This window comes from Notolabrus celidotus, chromosome 2 (genome assembly GCF_009762535.1).
Source record: "Notolabrus celidotus isolate fNotCel1 chromosome 2, fNotCel1.pri, whole genome shotgun sequence".
Lineage (NCBI taxonomy): Eukaryota > Metazoa > Chordata > Actinopteri > Labriformes > Labridae > Notolabrus > Notolabrus celidotus.
In genome coordinates this window covers 29,757,038-29,773,774 of record NC_048273.1, presented here as the reverse complement: position 1 = coordinate 29,773,774, position 16,737 = coordinate 29,757,038, and the positions used below count along the sequence as shown (strand labels likewise).

Genomic DNA, 16,737 nt, shown 5'->3' with positions numbered 1-16,737 from the left:
TTATTCATTCTAAAATAAATAAACAACTAAATAACTCCAACAAAGTGAAAATAAATTGTACAGATACGTGTCTTTTATCTTCCATAAGTTCCCTTTAACTGTCGAATCAGAAACTAACTTCATCCTTGCTTCCTATTCTTCCATTATGTCACCCACTGTAACCTAGCAGTGACCTGGCTCAGCTGAAGTAAGTCCACTTTTTTATGTTTATGTTGAAGATCATTTTAAACTTAAGCAACAGAAATAACATACATACATTTAAAGTTAATTCTGGACTCCAAGCCAACTAAAGGTGAACTTTGTTGTGATTTCAGGGCTGAAACGCGACACTTGAACGGTGCTGCTAAGCTAACGCGTCAGTAAGGAGAAGGGACTCTGAGAACACAAATCTCAAGATGATCTTTCGTCTTTTATTCAACCTCATCAACAACCCTCGCATCATCGAGAAGTTGGCAGAGTCTCGTCCGATCCGGAGGGCGGCTCAGATCACAGCCTACGCCATCACCAAGGCTCAGATAGCCGGGAGGGACGCGTCGGAGCGGGCCTTGCGGTCCAACACGCTGCGCCAGGTGCGTGAAGAAGCCAGCAGGGCCCCCGGTGACCTGGGAGAGATGGGCAGCCGACTCAAGAAAGTCAGAGAGACATTTGTGAATGAGGTCAAAGAGGGATGGAAAGAAGGCTCCAGGCAGATCAAGAAATGAAAAGGACAGACGGGATGTAGGATGATTGGAAAGACTGAGATACCACTGATAATAAGACAATACCAACCTCACCTGGATTCAGGTGGTGTCCAAAAGAAAGCTTCATGCTGATCATGAAATCACTTCAATGGCCAGACTGGTGGCTAAACAGATGGTGTCCTTACATCATGAAGGGATGTTTTACCTTCTCCTTGTATTGATGTACGCTCATATATGACACCTAATCCTGCCACTGCAGATCTGTACATGAAGCTGTCTAGGTAAATCATTTTATTGTTGAACTGTACATATGTAGAGAGATATCTGTATACACAACAAATACACTACTGATCTTCTGATGAATAAAGATTGTTATTTATAACGCATGTTTCAGGCAGTGTCTCTGTTAACTCCAAACGGCAACCTCCGGTCTCAAACTATGAAGCCCATACGGAAGTGTTATAAACTGCTTCATTGAGAATCCACTTGAGGCTGGCTGCAGAAACACCAGAATCCACAAACACAAATTCAAAAAAGACGATATTTGCAGCATTAATAAACATGTTTACAACCTGGTTCAAAAAACGGCTTGGGTCCATGTAGCTAATTTCTCTATCGGCACACACTGTACGGAGGGTGAATTTTTTACTAAGATACTAAGATTACAAGTTTTTGCCCAAATAAGGGCAGTACAAACTGATTTGGCCAGAATTCAGTATGTAATAAGTAGTAAGTGAACAAGAGCAAAATCTGAAGTATGCCAAAACTCCCCGGATGTCTACTGATTCAGGAAAATTTCACAGTATGCATCGGACCAGTCTGCCTCGCATACTGTTTCCTACGATGCACAGTGCTTGTTCCACTTTTTCTTTTTCCTTCTTTCTTGACGGGGGGGAAATCAGTTTTTTTGGGTGCTGTGGAAGTCATCGAATTCCATATAAACCACTTCTTAGCTTTTTAAATCATAAGTGATGCTAAAGAAGCAGTTTCTCTATCGGCGTTGCCGTTGTTTACTTCTGCTTTCCGAAACCGGAAATCCAGTGACGGCTGACCCAGCATACTGCAACACAGATCGAACAGAATAGCCATACTTCATACTAAATTCAAAATCAGTATGTAGTAGGCAATACCTACTGCCCACTACATTAGTAAGTAGTATGTAGCAGGCGGTTCCGGAAACAGCCATAGCTTGTTGGCTAGGAGGCTGAAACTCCACCTCTTTACGTCACACTCTGCCTGGTTGAGTTCCGCATTTCCAATATGGCTGCCGCTGTCGATTGGCTTCAAAACAGCGCTCAGGAACAGATGGGTGACGTCACGGATACTACGTCCATATTTTATACAGTCTATGGTTAACGCTGAACGACAAGGCAATCGAAGAAAACTACACCATTCAAGGTTAGATATTTAAATTTGATCATATAAATGTTAGAATTGTAAGCCTTTGTTCTATTATTTTACGAAATGAAATGCAAGGTAGTCTAGTGACATCAAAAAACATTTTTACAAGAGCGGCTTGGCCAAAGAAGCTTCACGATGTCGCACCAACAGTACTGTAGAATATATCCTCGACAATATGTTACGCAAATTCTACAATTAAAACAAAGCTGCAGCTTTTCAAAAAGTTAATTTAGTCAGGATCAATCTCATCAAGAGAATTAATTGTTTGCATGCATATAGGTGATATTTGGCCTACGTGGAATGCCAAAGCCCGAGGTGGGGAGAGCACACCGTCCCTCTTTTCATGTGCACATATGCAAAGCCAAGGTAGGGAGAGTAGCAGCAAAGCTCCCCCGTGGTACAGAACACAGTGAGAGTGTCAAGTAAGTGACAATACATATGACACATGTAAAATCAGACAGCATAAAAGGAGGTGCTGGGTTAGAGGTGGGTTGCAGGGGAAGCAGCAGGTGTAGGCAGGCTTAAGTAGTTTAAATAGAACATCCATTTTGAAACTACATTCACCACTTTGATGTAATCAACTGAGCTGATAGAGCGTGGCGTTAAGAGCAGCTGATGTACTGTGGGCTGACCTTGACCTCATAGCCTGCCTAATCTATTGCTTTGCCCAATTCTAAAACTTCTAAAAAATCGTTACATTTCCCAACACCATATTACTCATGATGCACTTTGATTCATCACTCTACATTGATGTTTGATTGTATGTTTTTTTTCTTTGTTCAGGCTACATAAAGCTACAACTTAAGGAAGCATGTTGTAACTGAAAGAGAGTAGAAGGCAGAGGTAAGCTTAAGGACTACTAAATGCCGTTAACTGGGAAAACTTCCAAGCTGTGACACAACTAAGGTTAACCTTAAACGTCAGATCTGGACTGTCAGAAGGGATAAAGGTCACACACAGCTCACAGTTCATTTGCTCTTATAACACCAGCAGGACAGAAACAGAGATATGAAACTCAGGAGAGTTTAAGTCAAGATAAGATGACATTTTACTGCGCTAATGGGACATTTGGTCTCTGATGTGGAAACAAAGAGCTTGTAGTGTCATATTACCTTTAAATGTGTGTCAGTGGTTCTCAATCATTTTCCTTTAAAAATACATTTTCATCATTGGGTGAAATGATAAATGATTAACAGACATGTATCAATATTAAATGTTTCATAGGAGGTAAAACAAGTCTCTTGTTAAAATTGCTTTGAACATGAAGAGAAAATCCAAGTTGATGAAAATGTATCTAAGAAAGAAAGCTCAACACGATGCAATCTGCAGTAGCTTCACTTTATTTGAATGAGTACAGAAAACAGCTCAAGTCGGCGGCTTTATGTAGCAATACTTGTGCAGACACACTGGCCTGGCAACTAAATATTAGTTACATGATAAATCATTTCACAAAGAAATAAATCTCTATCAGGAGGAAAGAGAAGGCATTGTTTCTGACAGCATGAGTCAGTACATATACACTGATATGGCATCTGAACTTCATATAAAAATAAATCTCTCAACATAGGAAAATACACATCCAAATCAACATTTTTAACAGGAAAGCAGCAGGACGTACAGTAGATATGATGAGAATTGGTTAGCTTGGTTAAATTTTTGGAGTGAGTTGTTTGGGATAGAGTTCAAGAGAGCAGATATTTCTTTAACCAATCCTCTGATGTTTCTCTCAACTTCAAATCTTTGAAAATCTTGCTTGACACAAAGCAAAATCCCTTTCAAATCCAAACAGGAGGCAGTTTTAAGTCTCTGTTAATCCATCAAAACACAAGTAAAACAGCCTTTTTTTACTTTGAAAAGCTGCATTACTTACAAATTCACTGCTGCTGTTGTAATGCAGTATTATTGCTTAAATCAATTTGGAAATGCTCCACCACCACTGATCTGAAACACGAGATAGATGGATAGTGAAATTCTGAGGGAACTATGAGCAGTACTTCAAATCAAAACCACACATTTGACGAGCTGCTGCTAGTATAAGACAACAGCTAATGGTAGCATCCAACCACTTCCTAGCTAAAATTACAGTTGGACAGTTTTACATGAAACAGTAAAATAAAAAATAAAAATAAAGGACAGGCTAAAATGATTGTGTCTAAGATGTCAGGCCTTGACATTTCAGAATCAGTTCTGTAAATTAACGATTAACTAGCAAACGTGGAAAATAAGTAGATTGGTTGAAAGCTAACACTAGCTGTTATCTAACAGTAGCTCATTGGTTAGCTAATGTGTTGTTTTACCTTAAAGTATGGCTGTCTTTTCAATGTATTCTATCAAATGTCTTTTAAGTTGCTGATCAAGCTCAAAGAAATTAACTTATTACATTATCTAAGATTTCCTTGAGTTTACAAAACAGCAGAACAACATTTTAACAGCATACAAGTTTCTCAACATTAGAGTTATCAGAAGAAAATGGCCACTATGTAAATTTTGGTGAATCCACACGTCTTACTTCAACCTCCCAGACAAACAAAAACCCATTCACTCCCGCACAAACCACAGGATGCTTTCTTTATGATCTCCCCAAAACTGATGGAACCTGACATGTCGTCAGAGTTACTCACTCCAATTGTCTAAAAGTTTGAGTTAAAATGCTAAAAAGATGTGAGAAAAATGATGGTAGAAGGGTAGGCATGCTAACTTTAAACATTAAACCATTTCCCATCCACAATCATCAAGTTAGTCATTGGAAAAATTTATTTCATTTTTTTTTTGTTTTAGGTATTTGGGGAGAATACATGAAGCAGACAGCCTATGGACAAACACTCCTTCACTCAACATCACAACATCCTCTGCACAGCTCTGTGTGGAGGTAACACTAGTGCATATTCACTGATATGGCATAAGCTTATCTTAGAAACACAACCCAAACTTAAAGAGGGCTGAGTTTGTTAGTAGTACTCACAGAACTCGAGGCAGCAGAGCAGAACACCAATCTGACTTAAAACCTCACATGAAGCCTTTAAAGATGAAGGAAACTGATCTGGGGTCAGTATGAATCAATACACTGTTAAATGTTCTGAGAGAAAAACCTTCAAGATTTGGGTTTTCTAGTTACTTTTGTGCTACAAAAAGGACATTAAAGTTGACCTAAGGAGTTGATATGTATAATTTGACCCCAAGTTGTTACTTACATTAGAAACAAATCATGTTATTTGTGGCTTCATTGAGGTTAGAAAAGTCAGTTTGTCTGTTCTTTGTAAACTAGCTATGATGATGGAGGGATGTACTGTCCACTAAAGCAATGTAACAGGTGGCAGCATACTCACTGATATGGCAGCTCACCTTCAGTAAACAAAGTGGCAGCGACACCCACATCTGTCATCACGTCTGATTCACTCTGCGTGAAAGTCTCCGCCAGAAAAGCAGGAGACATTGTGCTTCATCTGCATCCACACTAGCAACATTTGAATCCAAAGGCAGTTCCAACAACACACCATCCTCCCATGTATTAATATAACACACAATCAGGTGAAATGACAGTTTTAAAAATCAAAATACTTGAAAAAAGGAGAGGGTCTTGATTGGATAACAGACAAAATGGTCAAAGTGGGTAGAAGAGGAAAGTAAGCAGGAGACAGGGTGATTAAGGGAGAAGAAGAAACTCTTGGGTGCCAAAATGTTGTGCTTTAGATACAGAGGTTGGTCATCATGAGGCTGAACAGGGCCATCAGCAGCATCCATACGGAGGACATCACTGTAAAGACAGAAGGTAGGGAATATTGAAGGGATGGACTGTAGATCGTATCACCTTTGACAAATTATGTAGTAGTCGTTTCATGCACGAATACTGGGGGTAAATTCCCCTAAGATTTCTTTTCTCACATATATTCATTTAATACTCGATTTTTATCATTAAACATCTGTACATCCATATGGTGTAGTGTTTAAGAAAGAGTTTGCACGTCCACACAGCTGACTTATAAGTCTGTGTGACTGTCAGACATTATCTAAATTCTTATCAGAACACTAACACATCTTTTAGGTTTAACAGGTTAGGAAATATGCTTTTTGGAATTCTGTGCCGTGAGATGTGACAAAAAATCTCTTAGGTAAAAATTAATCTGTTGATGAAACCATTGACCAATCTAATCAAATAATCCCCTGGTGAACACGTCTTACTTGCTCAAGTTTTTGCTCAAGTTTTACACCAAGCTGAGCTAACCAGCTGTTGTAAATCTGCCACATCTACTTAAATAGCACTCACTGGCATCGGCATTGACTTGTAAGGATTAATTCACGCAGCTCAGTGTGTGTTTACCTGCACTTGACGAGTTACACTCCATGTCGACCAGAGACTCCATGTAGCCCTGTCCAAGCCACTCCTGGTAGGTCTTTCTTTCACCAACAGCCACCAAGCGAACAGTGGAGTCTTTGAAGATTAAATCTGTGCCACTATAGGCCTGAGAGTCAAACATCCTGAAATCAGCACCTGTATCACTGCCAAAATATTTCTACAGGGGAAAAAGGAAATAAAGAGAAAATGAAGAAACGGCAAGATTGATTTCCTGCATTACACTTTGTCATTCAATGCATTTCATTGTAAAATAGAAACCAGTTAATAGGGAAAGGTCAAACTGTCAAAGAAATTCTTTATCCATGACAGCAAATAACTTTTGAAATGTATCATCTTATCTGAGATCTGATAAATGGCTACTCAGTGGTGGTTGTATTAAACAAAAAGAAAGTTCCAAGAGATTTTTTGTCTGTAACAATTTTCCAATATCAGAGCATCTTTAAAACTCTTATGATGGAAGGATTAGTTTGACCAAGCTAGGGTTGACCTATTTTAATGATGTTTCAGGTCTTAAAGCCTCATATTCATTCACATACATTACAAATGTGTGGAGACTCTCACCTGTGCGTTGTCAAGGAGTCCATAGATAGCGTGAATGTTGGTGTCGGACCGAACCATCACAGCGTGGGAGGGGACTCTGGCCAGGTGACAGTATCTGTACTGCGACACCTCGGCTTTAGTGCCCTGAGCGCACAGCAGCTGGAAGTCTTTGGACAGGAGATCCACGGCCCATGAGTCACCATTCCCTGAACGAACACAGAGCAAATGAAGATCTCTGACACTCTGAGGACCACAAAAGGAGATTTTAACACCAAACTTGTTTTACCATCAGTGTTCTGGAAGACAGTCGAGTGCTTAATGAAAGCCACGTCTCCATCTCCCTTTGCCAGACACCTGAGGGGACAGACAGAGAAATGCATGTCGGATGTGAAAAAAGTACAAGTGGCTTTTTCATTTGCATTGCTTTTAATTCGGGAAATAAAGATTCTATTATTTTTCTAGAAACAAATTGATGTGACCGTGAGATGGAGAATGTATCAGATAGATTTAAAAGTTCTCAGTTGAATCATCACTTTATAAAGATGAGTAGTACTGTCCAAAATATTTGGTTCTTAAAAAAAGATTAAAAAACTTCTGAGGGAAAGGCAACTACAGCTCCCAAGATGCATTTCAGCTAAAAACAAACATCACAGTGCTTAGAAGTCTGTTCCTATTACAATGTTAATATCCTGCAGCTAAAACCAGTTCATTCATGGATTCTTTATTAATTTGAAATAAATTCAGAAGCCATGCTGTAGAGTTTATTTGCCTAATTTAGCATGCATTTTGAATCTACTTGGGATCCCTTTTATGCATGTTGGCTAAGGCTTATGGGTACTGTAGTATTTCAAGCTATCCACCAGGCCAAACTGATGGAAGAAACATTTCTCAGATTAAAAGCTGCTGGTTTGTTAATATAAACCTTTGTTACAGTACCTGAAGGCGCCGTCGTATCCATCGTACAGGTCTTTTCCCTTCTCACACTTGTTGTCTCCGGTAACGTCTCCCACACAAAGACCACAGAGGTTGCCGGGAAAACCAGGCTGGTTAGCACCTGGTACACAGCTCTGTGTGAAGAATTCTCCCACCGCTAAGCACCATGGGAAACAAGAAAAACAGTGGGAAGTCAAAGACTGAGAGGAAAAAATATTAGCTTAAACTTTTACACAGGGGTTATAATGCTTTGAATTGCTGTCCTGTTGTGAGAAGAGTTTTAATGTTGACTGATTACATAGTTCACAGATCTTAACAAAGAGCTATCAAACTGAAGCCATGTGTTTGTTTGAAGTCAATTGAACAAGTGGTCTTAAATAAAATATAAATTCATTTAAACTTTGAGTCCTCTGACAAAAAGAAACTTATCAAATACTCCAACAGAACCATAAATGACCACATGGTTACTTTCTTTTATTACTTTGTATTCTTATCAGAATGCAAGTATGCATCGTATTCAACAAAACATGAAGAAATCTGTCTTTTTATTCTCTAGTGATCAAATAATTTAAAAAGTAATAGCTTTACTTGACTTCTACACATTAATAATTCAGGTTGCTAACATGGTAAAAATGTAAAATATTTTAGTTTACAGCTTTCTACACTAAATCTGAAGATTTTTTGCTTATGTCTGTTCTTAATAAAAGCTAACATTTCCTTTCATTTGATCTATTTTAGTTTCTAACCGCTGGATCTCAAGGATTTAGGACTACTTCGGCCCAAACCTCTGTTAAACGCCTAGTGCCAGACATTCAAACACACACATTCATACACAAACGTCCTCCTGACCTTGAGGTATCTGACATTGCTTGGGGGAAATCAGGCCTCTCTCTATCAGCGCCGACACAGGAACGTTCCAGCCAGCTGTGCGACCGAACCCGGTGTGACAGGAGCGGCGGCCACGCAGGTCATCAAGATTACGGATGTCAAGGCTGCTCTTTTTCACCACAGCAACTGCGTAGTACATGGAACCATCCCGGTCGTCTGGAGACAGAGAAAAAAAAACAACCGTTGCTGTTTAAACAAAGAACATATGACTGTACTTCTCTGCATGTCTCTGTTTTTATTACTTACCTGTGTAGCTCTCGCCAGTTGCTGGGACCAAGCCATAGTCTTTGCCTGCTGTGTAGATGTAACCTCCATCCAGAGTGACGGCATCAGCTTCTTTGTTCTACACAAATGTAAAAAGGAAAAGAGAGAGTGACGTGCCTGAACTGCTCTAAAAGCCTTCTTAACAAGTTGATAAAACATCCACAAGACTGTTTTTGGATCCTAACAGAATAATCAATTTCACCTTTCACCTTTTCATAGCTATATTAGAGGTGTAATTGATATGTCAGCTGATAGTTGAGAAGAAATTTGACAAAAGAAATGCTACTGACACCAATGCAACCTTTCTGGCCTTTCAGGCTCCCTCTTTCTTTGCAGGACTTGGTTATTTCTTCACTAATCGTCATTCCTTCACTGATGCACTAACCATTCAGTATAAATTTTACCAAATGCTCAATAACCAGATTCCTCTCACCCAATGACAAATCCTTTATTATTAGCTATTAATCAACAGCTGTCTCTCACTCCCCTAATGACAGGTCCCACCTAGGCTAGAGATGGAGTAACCTCCACCCCACTCTGCATCTTGTTGTTTTGAAACCTAGATGAAATCATAACTTTTGGACCAGACACACTTAAAATTTTCTGCCACACTCCTGGCTCTCTGTGGCCCAAACCACACACAATTTCATTATATAAACTGTCCTCATATGAGTACTATGTATGTACACTGAATAACATAAAAAAAAATGTGTTCATCCTCTTACTTTTCAATTTGTGCAGTGCAGCTATCTGACAAAATAACAGTTCCGTCTGATTGGTCCATTATAGTTTGAATACCTGCACAGCTAATGTAAGATAACCATTATTCTTTGGTAACTGAGATACTTTGTTTTAAATTGACATATAATGTTGTTGATTAATTAGAAAGAGTGCTTTGGAAAACTGTGCTCTTTCCCTGTGTTGAATTTGTAAGATAAGAGCTGCGCAGTGTTATCATGTGCTACAGTGAGGTCAGGTATTTAACTTAGTGTAGTTCCATCAGCTGGGACTGACCTTAATATTGTATCATGTGACACACAGCAGAAGTTGTCCCCTGCAGGTGTATCTCATTATGAGTAAATCAAGTTTGTAGTTTAAGATAACTTATAGTTGCACAATAGTTCCATGAGCAGTTTTTAGTGCTAATTAACTAATGTTTGCATGCCAATAATGTAATTAAATGTTTAAAAAGTATGTGAGTGTTTTGTGTGTTGGAGCACAATTTACATGACTGTCTTTTCATTTAATGGGCCAATCCAAAGCCGGATAAGCACTGAGGAACAGGCAGTTAGAAACATCCGTTACCTTGATCTTCTCCATGCAGTCAGTCACAGAGTCTCCATAGATACACCGGACGTCTGGAGTCAGACCTTTACTTTGGAAGTGGTGGCCCATGTCGCCACACTTCTGCTGCTCACCACTGGACAACACACACCACCGCAGGGCATCTGACATGTTCAGAGATGCATATACGATAAAAAAAGGAAAGGAGCTGGGTGGTAGGCACTCCGTTAAAAAAAACAAGGTTAAATAAAAAAAGATCTAGGTCATTATATTCGGAAATGTTTAACCAGAAGGTTTTCTAAATAACTAGAATACATTTCACCTGACTGGGTAACTTGAGCTTCTAAGGAATAATTCAGATAAAGAAATATATTTTCATGTTTAAGTGCAATTGAAGTATTTCACTGCTCAGAATTAAAGTTAATGAAGATCTAACATTTGCATTGTTTACCTTACAATATGAGATTACATTTGAGATAATAACATTATTCCAAGATTTATATAGATCTATAGATAGATTTTTCACCTTCAGTTTTACAGTCCATGGCTTTCATAGCACTGTAATAAAAATGATTCATCCACTTCACTGGGTCATCTGACTCCACCCCCATAAACATGGCAGATGAATCTGAGAAAAGTACAGTTCCTCCTCCATATTCCACTGACGAAAACATGTTGAAGCTGGATTTTTCCTGCAGAAAGAAAGAAACACACAAATAAGAAGCCGTACTGTGACAAAGCACTGTCAACTTAAATTAAATGTAAACTTCTGCTTTACTTTATTTGTTATAACATCTCTCATACACCGAGAATGACAAGGTGTATCAGTGCTAGAAAGTGTTGAGACATACCAGGCCCTCTGTTAGCATGTTTAACACTACAGAGGGAGTGATGTGATTCCCAACAGCAATCCCTCGAAATGGGACTCGGACTAGATGGCAGGTTTTCCACTGAGACACAGGAGCTCTGGTACCGTCACGGCACAGCAACTCAAAGTGAGCTGACTTCAGTGACTGAGCCCAGAGTGGACCATGACCTGGATGAATATGAACTTGTTAGCTAACAGACATGCTAAAAAGCCAAATGACTAATGTAACAACCAAGTAGCTATTGCTGTGATTACTGACAATCATGTTCATTTTTACCATCTGTGTTCTCCTCAACTGTTGTGTGTTTGATGAAAGCCACTTCTCCTGCATCTTCGGCCAGACACCTACAGATACAAAAAACAAAAAACAAACAGGTTTTCAGGTTCTGAAGTGATTGGTTGTTTGTAAAATAAATAAATAAATAAATAAATAAAAACACAACAATAATAATAATAATAATATCATTTTTATTATTTTTATTATTATTATTTTACACACACAAATAGGAGACAGAAATACAGCATTTAGCAGAACAGTTAAAAAGGAAATTAAAATTGAATTATTAAAGACCTGTTCCTGCAAAGTTTAATGTTATGAAGATTCAAGATTTTTACAACGTGTTAATATTTAAAAGGAGTGGTAGATTAAACCCTACAGAGTGACTGTTTGTTACCTGAAAGCTCCTTCATAACTGTAGTACATCTCTTTTTCGCTCTTCTCACATTTGTGCGCTCCTGTACCGTCTCCTTTGCACAGCTGACACAAGGACCCAGGGTCACCAGCCTCATTTGCTCCAGGGATACAGCTCGCGTTGAAGAAATTTGCCACACCTGACCACACAACCACACAAATGTTTCTTCAGCTCTCTGTACTGTCTTTGCACATATATGTGTGCATATACTATGTGTTTCTTACCCTGTGGGATGTTGCAGCCCATCACAGACATGTACCCCTGGTCTATGAAGTATCCCAAAGGCATATTCCAGCCGGCTGTTCGGCCTTTCCCAGTGTGGCAGCTCTTCTTTCCCGCCAGGTTGTTGATGTTAATGGCAGAATTTGCTTTCCTCACCACAGCAACTGCATAGTAGGATGCACCAGTACCTGAGGATAAAACAGGTGTTAACACACAAAACAGTCTTGTAGGAACTTTGCACTGTAATACGTGACATTCAGTCTCTATCTTTGCTTTTCTTATCAGGGAATGGAAAGAAGAGCTAGCTGATCAAAGTGCAGGTTATCACTCCTGTTTTCAAATGTCCCACATGCAGAGATCATAATCAGAGTAATAGTTGTTAAAACTTGACACATCCCAGCATTAACTGCAACTCTGATGCTAGCTGAGATAGCTGGATAAGCTTGTTGGCATTCTTTACTTAAAACCCCATGCTTACATTACAGCAGAAAAAAAGTATTGTTAGCTTTTGAGGAAATTCTAGGAACATTTTTGGTCCTCCTTCTGTCTGTTTCCAGTCTTTATGCTAAACTAAGCTACTTGCTAGCCAGCCTTTTCATCCTACACTCAGCAAGTTTGTACAATTTTCAAGCTATGTCTCTTAAACATTGACATGGTACAACAAGCTAACCTGTTTTACTGCAGTTCTACCCGACTGGTTTGAGTCTAGTGCCAAATTCAGCTTTAGGAAATCACATTTTAGAATGCCTGCTTTCAAGAAATTTTCCCAATAACAAGAATCTCAGTATTTGTCTGAATGGTCTGAATTTGTTCAAACTTACGATCAGCTTTGGATTCACTGGCAGCCATCTTAAAGGAAGCTGTCTTTCCCATCTTGTAGATGTCGGTGCCAAACATGGACAAGGCGTCTGCTTCTTTATTCTGCAGAGACAGTACTTAAGAATTATTATGTTTATAATAGTAAACACCTTAACACCATAATCCCCATAGCCAAGAGACTTGCAAGGTTGGCTAATTCAATTGTAAAACATTTTATGAAACAGCATTGTGAGTTTATGTGGCCTAATGTGAGATCATGATTGAGATTTTCCGTTCAAGGGAATTTTCCTCATAAAGTAAAGTGTTTTAGGAGGATATTTCTGGATATTTCCTTACAATCTACACAAGGAAATGTGACATTTCAAATTTTATTGTTGTGTTTTCCTGACAGTTTAACTTGGTCAGTAGGACACCCTGTCCCAAGATCAGACATGTTCCTGATTGTGGAAATAAAACTACTTTGCTTTGTGCTCCTTGATAACTGCATCACTTATTAACACATCGTTACAGCTGCTCAAAGAGTTCCTGCCTTGTTATGTAATACCTGATTATATGTTCAGTTTTATAAGCTTGTAATGAGTCCTCTGGTACAGATACTGATTAAAATAGGCCAATATTTAAAGAAAGGTCACAAAAGATAGTTTACAAATTACAAGTTATATGATTGTGTTGAGTTCAATATTTATTGAATTGTCGATGCCAGACCTGTAGTTTCTGAACACAGCCCTCCACTGTCAGTCCTTTGATGCAGGTGAGGGATGGACGGATGGAGACTTGGGCGAAAGCCTGCGACATGGCGTGACATTTCCTCTGCTCTGCATCTGAGATGGTGCACCACCTGATGCTGCTCTGCCCAAACACTGAAAGAGAAAGATACAGAGATACACATTTTTAAATTGTTACTCAAAGCATTTCATGTGACTGTCCTGACATGACAAGAATCCAACAAATAAGTCAATTTAGGTACAGTACTTCCTCAGGAGTTGGACCCACTTATAGTCACAATATTTGAGGATCTTTATTGGGAAATACAGGAGAGTTACTAGGGGTTACTCTTGAAACCTTTAAAAACTTTCCAAATTTATAAATAGAGAAGATGATCATTATTTTTGGTTAAACCACACACAAATTAACTTGTGAAAAGGATGCATGAGTACTTTAGAAGCTTATGAAAATTGTGCCAGATGCCCTTTCTGCCTTCTTATCAAGGTCATCATACTTGAGCAACAGGTCGAGGTGTGAAAGAACAGAACTTTGGTCAGTTTGCTGAAACTGATGACAAGTCATGCAATTCTTCCCTATATTTCTTAGAAATGTATGGTTGATTTAACAGGGGTAAATACATTTAACATAAATAAATGCAAGTTGCAGTGTTTGTAACAAATGCTAGCTTCAAACGTCTGTCCTCCAAAGGCTCTGTTCATTTCTCCTCTGCTCAGGGAAATTTGACTTCTCAAATTTGCCTTGAAACACTTTTATGAAGAAATTTGACCTGAAATGCGTGGCCAAAATAATGTCATTACAGTGCATCGATGTATTTGTTCAGTTTCAGACAGGTAAATCCCAAAATTCCAAGTACAGAAAACATATCTTCATAATCTTACCCGAATATAGTAGATGTGCTTTTGTAAAAAAAAATATTTCCTTTAGTTTTTTGAGTCAAATAAATGAGGACAAACTTGCACAAACCTTAGATTTCTGTAACAGTGTACATGATTTGGCCTCAAAAATCATCTCTTACCGGCATGTAGTATGAGCAGTAGAGCTCCCGCTGTCTTCCACATAGCCATGGCCTTGCTCACTTCCTTTCTGTTTGGTATAATAACCCTTTATCCTCACTCCCCTTATTTATACGACGCCTGCTGAGTCGAAGTCCAGCCTCTATCTTCAGGATCCGGCGCAGAGTCCTTCTGTGAAGCTCAGAGGTGGCAGTAGTCTTATTAGTGATTTACAACTCAGTCATCCACAGCGTGTCATACAGGACTCTCTACTCACGTATAGAGTTCATGAAATCTGCCTTCCTGATGTAGTTACCTGGTATGACACGTCTCTGCTGCTGCTGCCTGGCTGCAGGCCACAGACCATACAGAGAGGTCTTTTACAGTCAAAGAGCCCCACCTCTGCCTCCCTCTCCTTGACTCGGGTGGTGCTTTTCCACTGTGGGGCGAATAAGAAGGGATTCAGGGTAATAGAGAGGGAGCTGGTTTACTGACTCACTGCTTTAGCCTACTGAGAGGAGAAACAGACACAAGGAGGCTGTTTACCTGGTCTGCTGTGAAATGTACCCTTATATTTTATGAGAAATATATCTAATAAAATGTTTTCAAAGTATGTCCTGTACAGAACAAGGAGTGTTGCAAGTACCAGATACTGGGAAATGAAACTCACAACCACTTGAACAAGAAGCAGATCCTGCCCACCCTGGTTTGGTGGCGTTAAAGTAAAAGGAGGTGAAGTACACATTTTGAGTTCATTGATTTAGTTAAATGTTTCCATTTTAAACTATTTTTTTGTCTGTTATAAGGAAGATACAAATATTTTTCTTTTTAATCCATTGCATCTATTCGATGGTACATTCTGGCATCTTTACTTTTTATAAGATTTCACACAAACAAAAAAAGACTATATAATTAGCCCCATTTTACTAATAAAACACATAAATGCTGCCTACACATTAAGGGCCAGTCTCCCTTATCACAATGTTTATGCTGGCAGTGCAAATAAAAAAAATGCAGTCACTGGACACAGGCCCTAAATGGTTCAAAAAACTATCATCCTAATGTTGTATTATCATTTATTAGTCTTGACAATTGATATCTCAACATTATTTTTCTTGTGTGCTGTTTTCCCAAGCTTCTCAGATGGAAAGAAGTCATACTGGTCAAAATAAAATGTACTGCATGTTCTGTGCTCAACAAATCTGTAGAAACACAACAGGATTCAACTTCATAGTAGCATATTTCAGGGAGAGTAATAGTACAAAGAAAAGAGATAAAATACAAAAGGTGTTCGTCATTTGTCACCTGAATCACCTCCTTCTTTTGGTTATGTAAGTGTTTTAGGATACATCAAACCCACCTTCAACTGGTTGTTGCAATTTCTGCACGATGTAGCAATTATGGAATTGGCAGGATGTATGATTATAATAAAGTATTTCTGCAGACATCTGGCGAAAAAACAGGAAGCTCAGTCATAAAATTCTGGGATTGCTCTGGATGTTCCTCTGTTTTTACACTCTGGGACGGAAGCAGGATTGATAAGACTAATAAAGCTTCAAACACTATTGAGTAAAGAGTGACGAAAACATCATCAGCCAAGATAACTGTTCCTTCAACTAATATAGAGACTTGATTGAAAAAAGGTGAACAATGCAGTTTCAGAAACATACATGAGGTGGATTACAGAGCCTGGATTTCTCAGGTACCTCTTAAACGTTCAGAAGTAATGCAGCTATTTTAAAGTTGTAAATGTGACGGCAGATGTTGATGTTGTTCTATGAGTCAGATTGTGTTTGAGCAGCTGCATCATTTGCAACAAGACAAACTGTGACAAATTGAGACTGACAACGTGGAGGTGACAGCCAAACTGATGCGTAAGGAAAATGCTATTTACAGGAGTCATCACCTCACATCAGCTGACCTGAAAGTCTGCTGTCACATTAAACTTGCTCTAAGCTTGTGCAACTTTAATGCATTTTTCTTGGAAGGGGTAACACTCAACTTACTGTCCTGCACGTGTTCTCGAAGTCATTGCACCACTGAGCTTAACTAAAGTCACGTACAGCAGGTTTTG

General features: G+C 38.9%; 2 protein-coding genes across 2 annotated transcripts; one reads left to right on the top strand and one right to left on the bottom strand.

Annotated features, from left to right (window-relative positions):
• Nucleotides 1–52: 52 nt before the first annotated feature.
• On the top strand, nucleotides 53–1,066 carry si:ch211-162e15.3 (protein NCBP2AS2). The gene is made up of 2 exons (XM_034674215.1): nucleotides 53–187; nucleotides 315–1,066. The coding sequence occupies exon 2, from the start codon at nucleotides 396–398 to the stop codon at nucleotides 699–701; it is 306 nt and encodes a 101-aa protein (XP_034530106.1). The 5' UTR covers nucleotides 53–187; nucleotides 315–395; the 3' UTR covers nucleotides 702–1,066.
• Nucleotides 1,067–3,400: 2,334 nt separating this feature from the next.
• On the bottom strand, nucleotides 3,401–14,752 carry meltf (melanotransferrin). Its single transcript, XM_034674221.1, has 16 exons — nucleotides 14,687–14,752; nucleotides 13,651–13,805; nucleotides 12,948–13,047; nucleotides 12,129–12,314; nucleotides 11,887–12,043; nucleotides 11,490–11,557; nucleotides 11,196–11,380; nucleotides 10,871–11,036; nucleotides 10,366–10,508; nucleotides 9,043–9,139; nucleotides 8,758–8,952; nucleotides 7,912–8,065; nucleotides 7,262–7,329; nucleotides 6,997–7,181; nucleotides 6,400–6,592; nucleotides 3,401–5,835 (listed from the first exon to the last, which is right to left on the bottom strand). The coding sequence occupies exons 1-16, from the start codon at nucleotides 14,733–14,735 to the stop codon at nucleotides 5,768–5,770; spliced, it is 2,169 nt and encodes a 722-aa protein (XP_034530112.1). The 5' UTR covers nucleotides 14,736–14,752; the 3' UTR covers nucleotides 3,401–5,767.
• Between the last annotated feature and the right edge of the window lie 1,985 nt (nucleotides 14,753–16,737).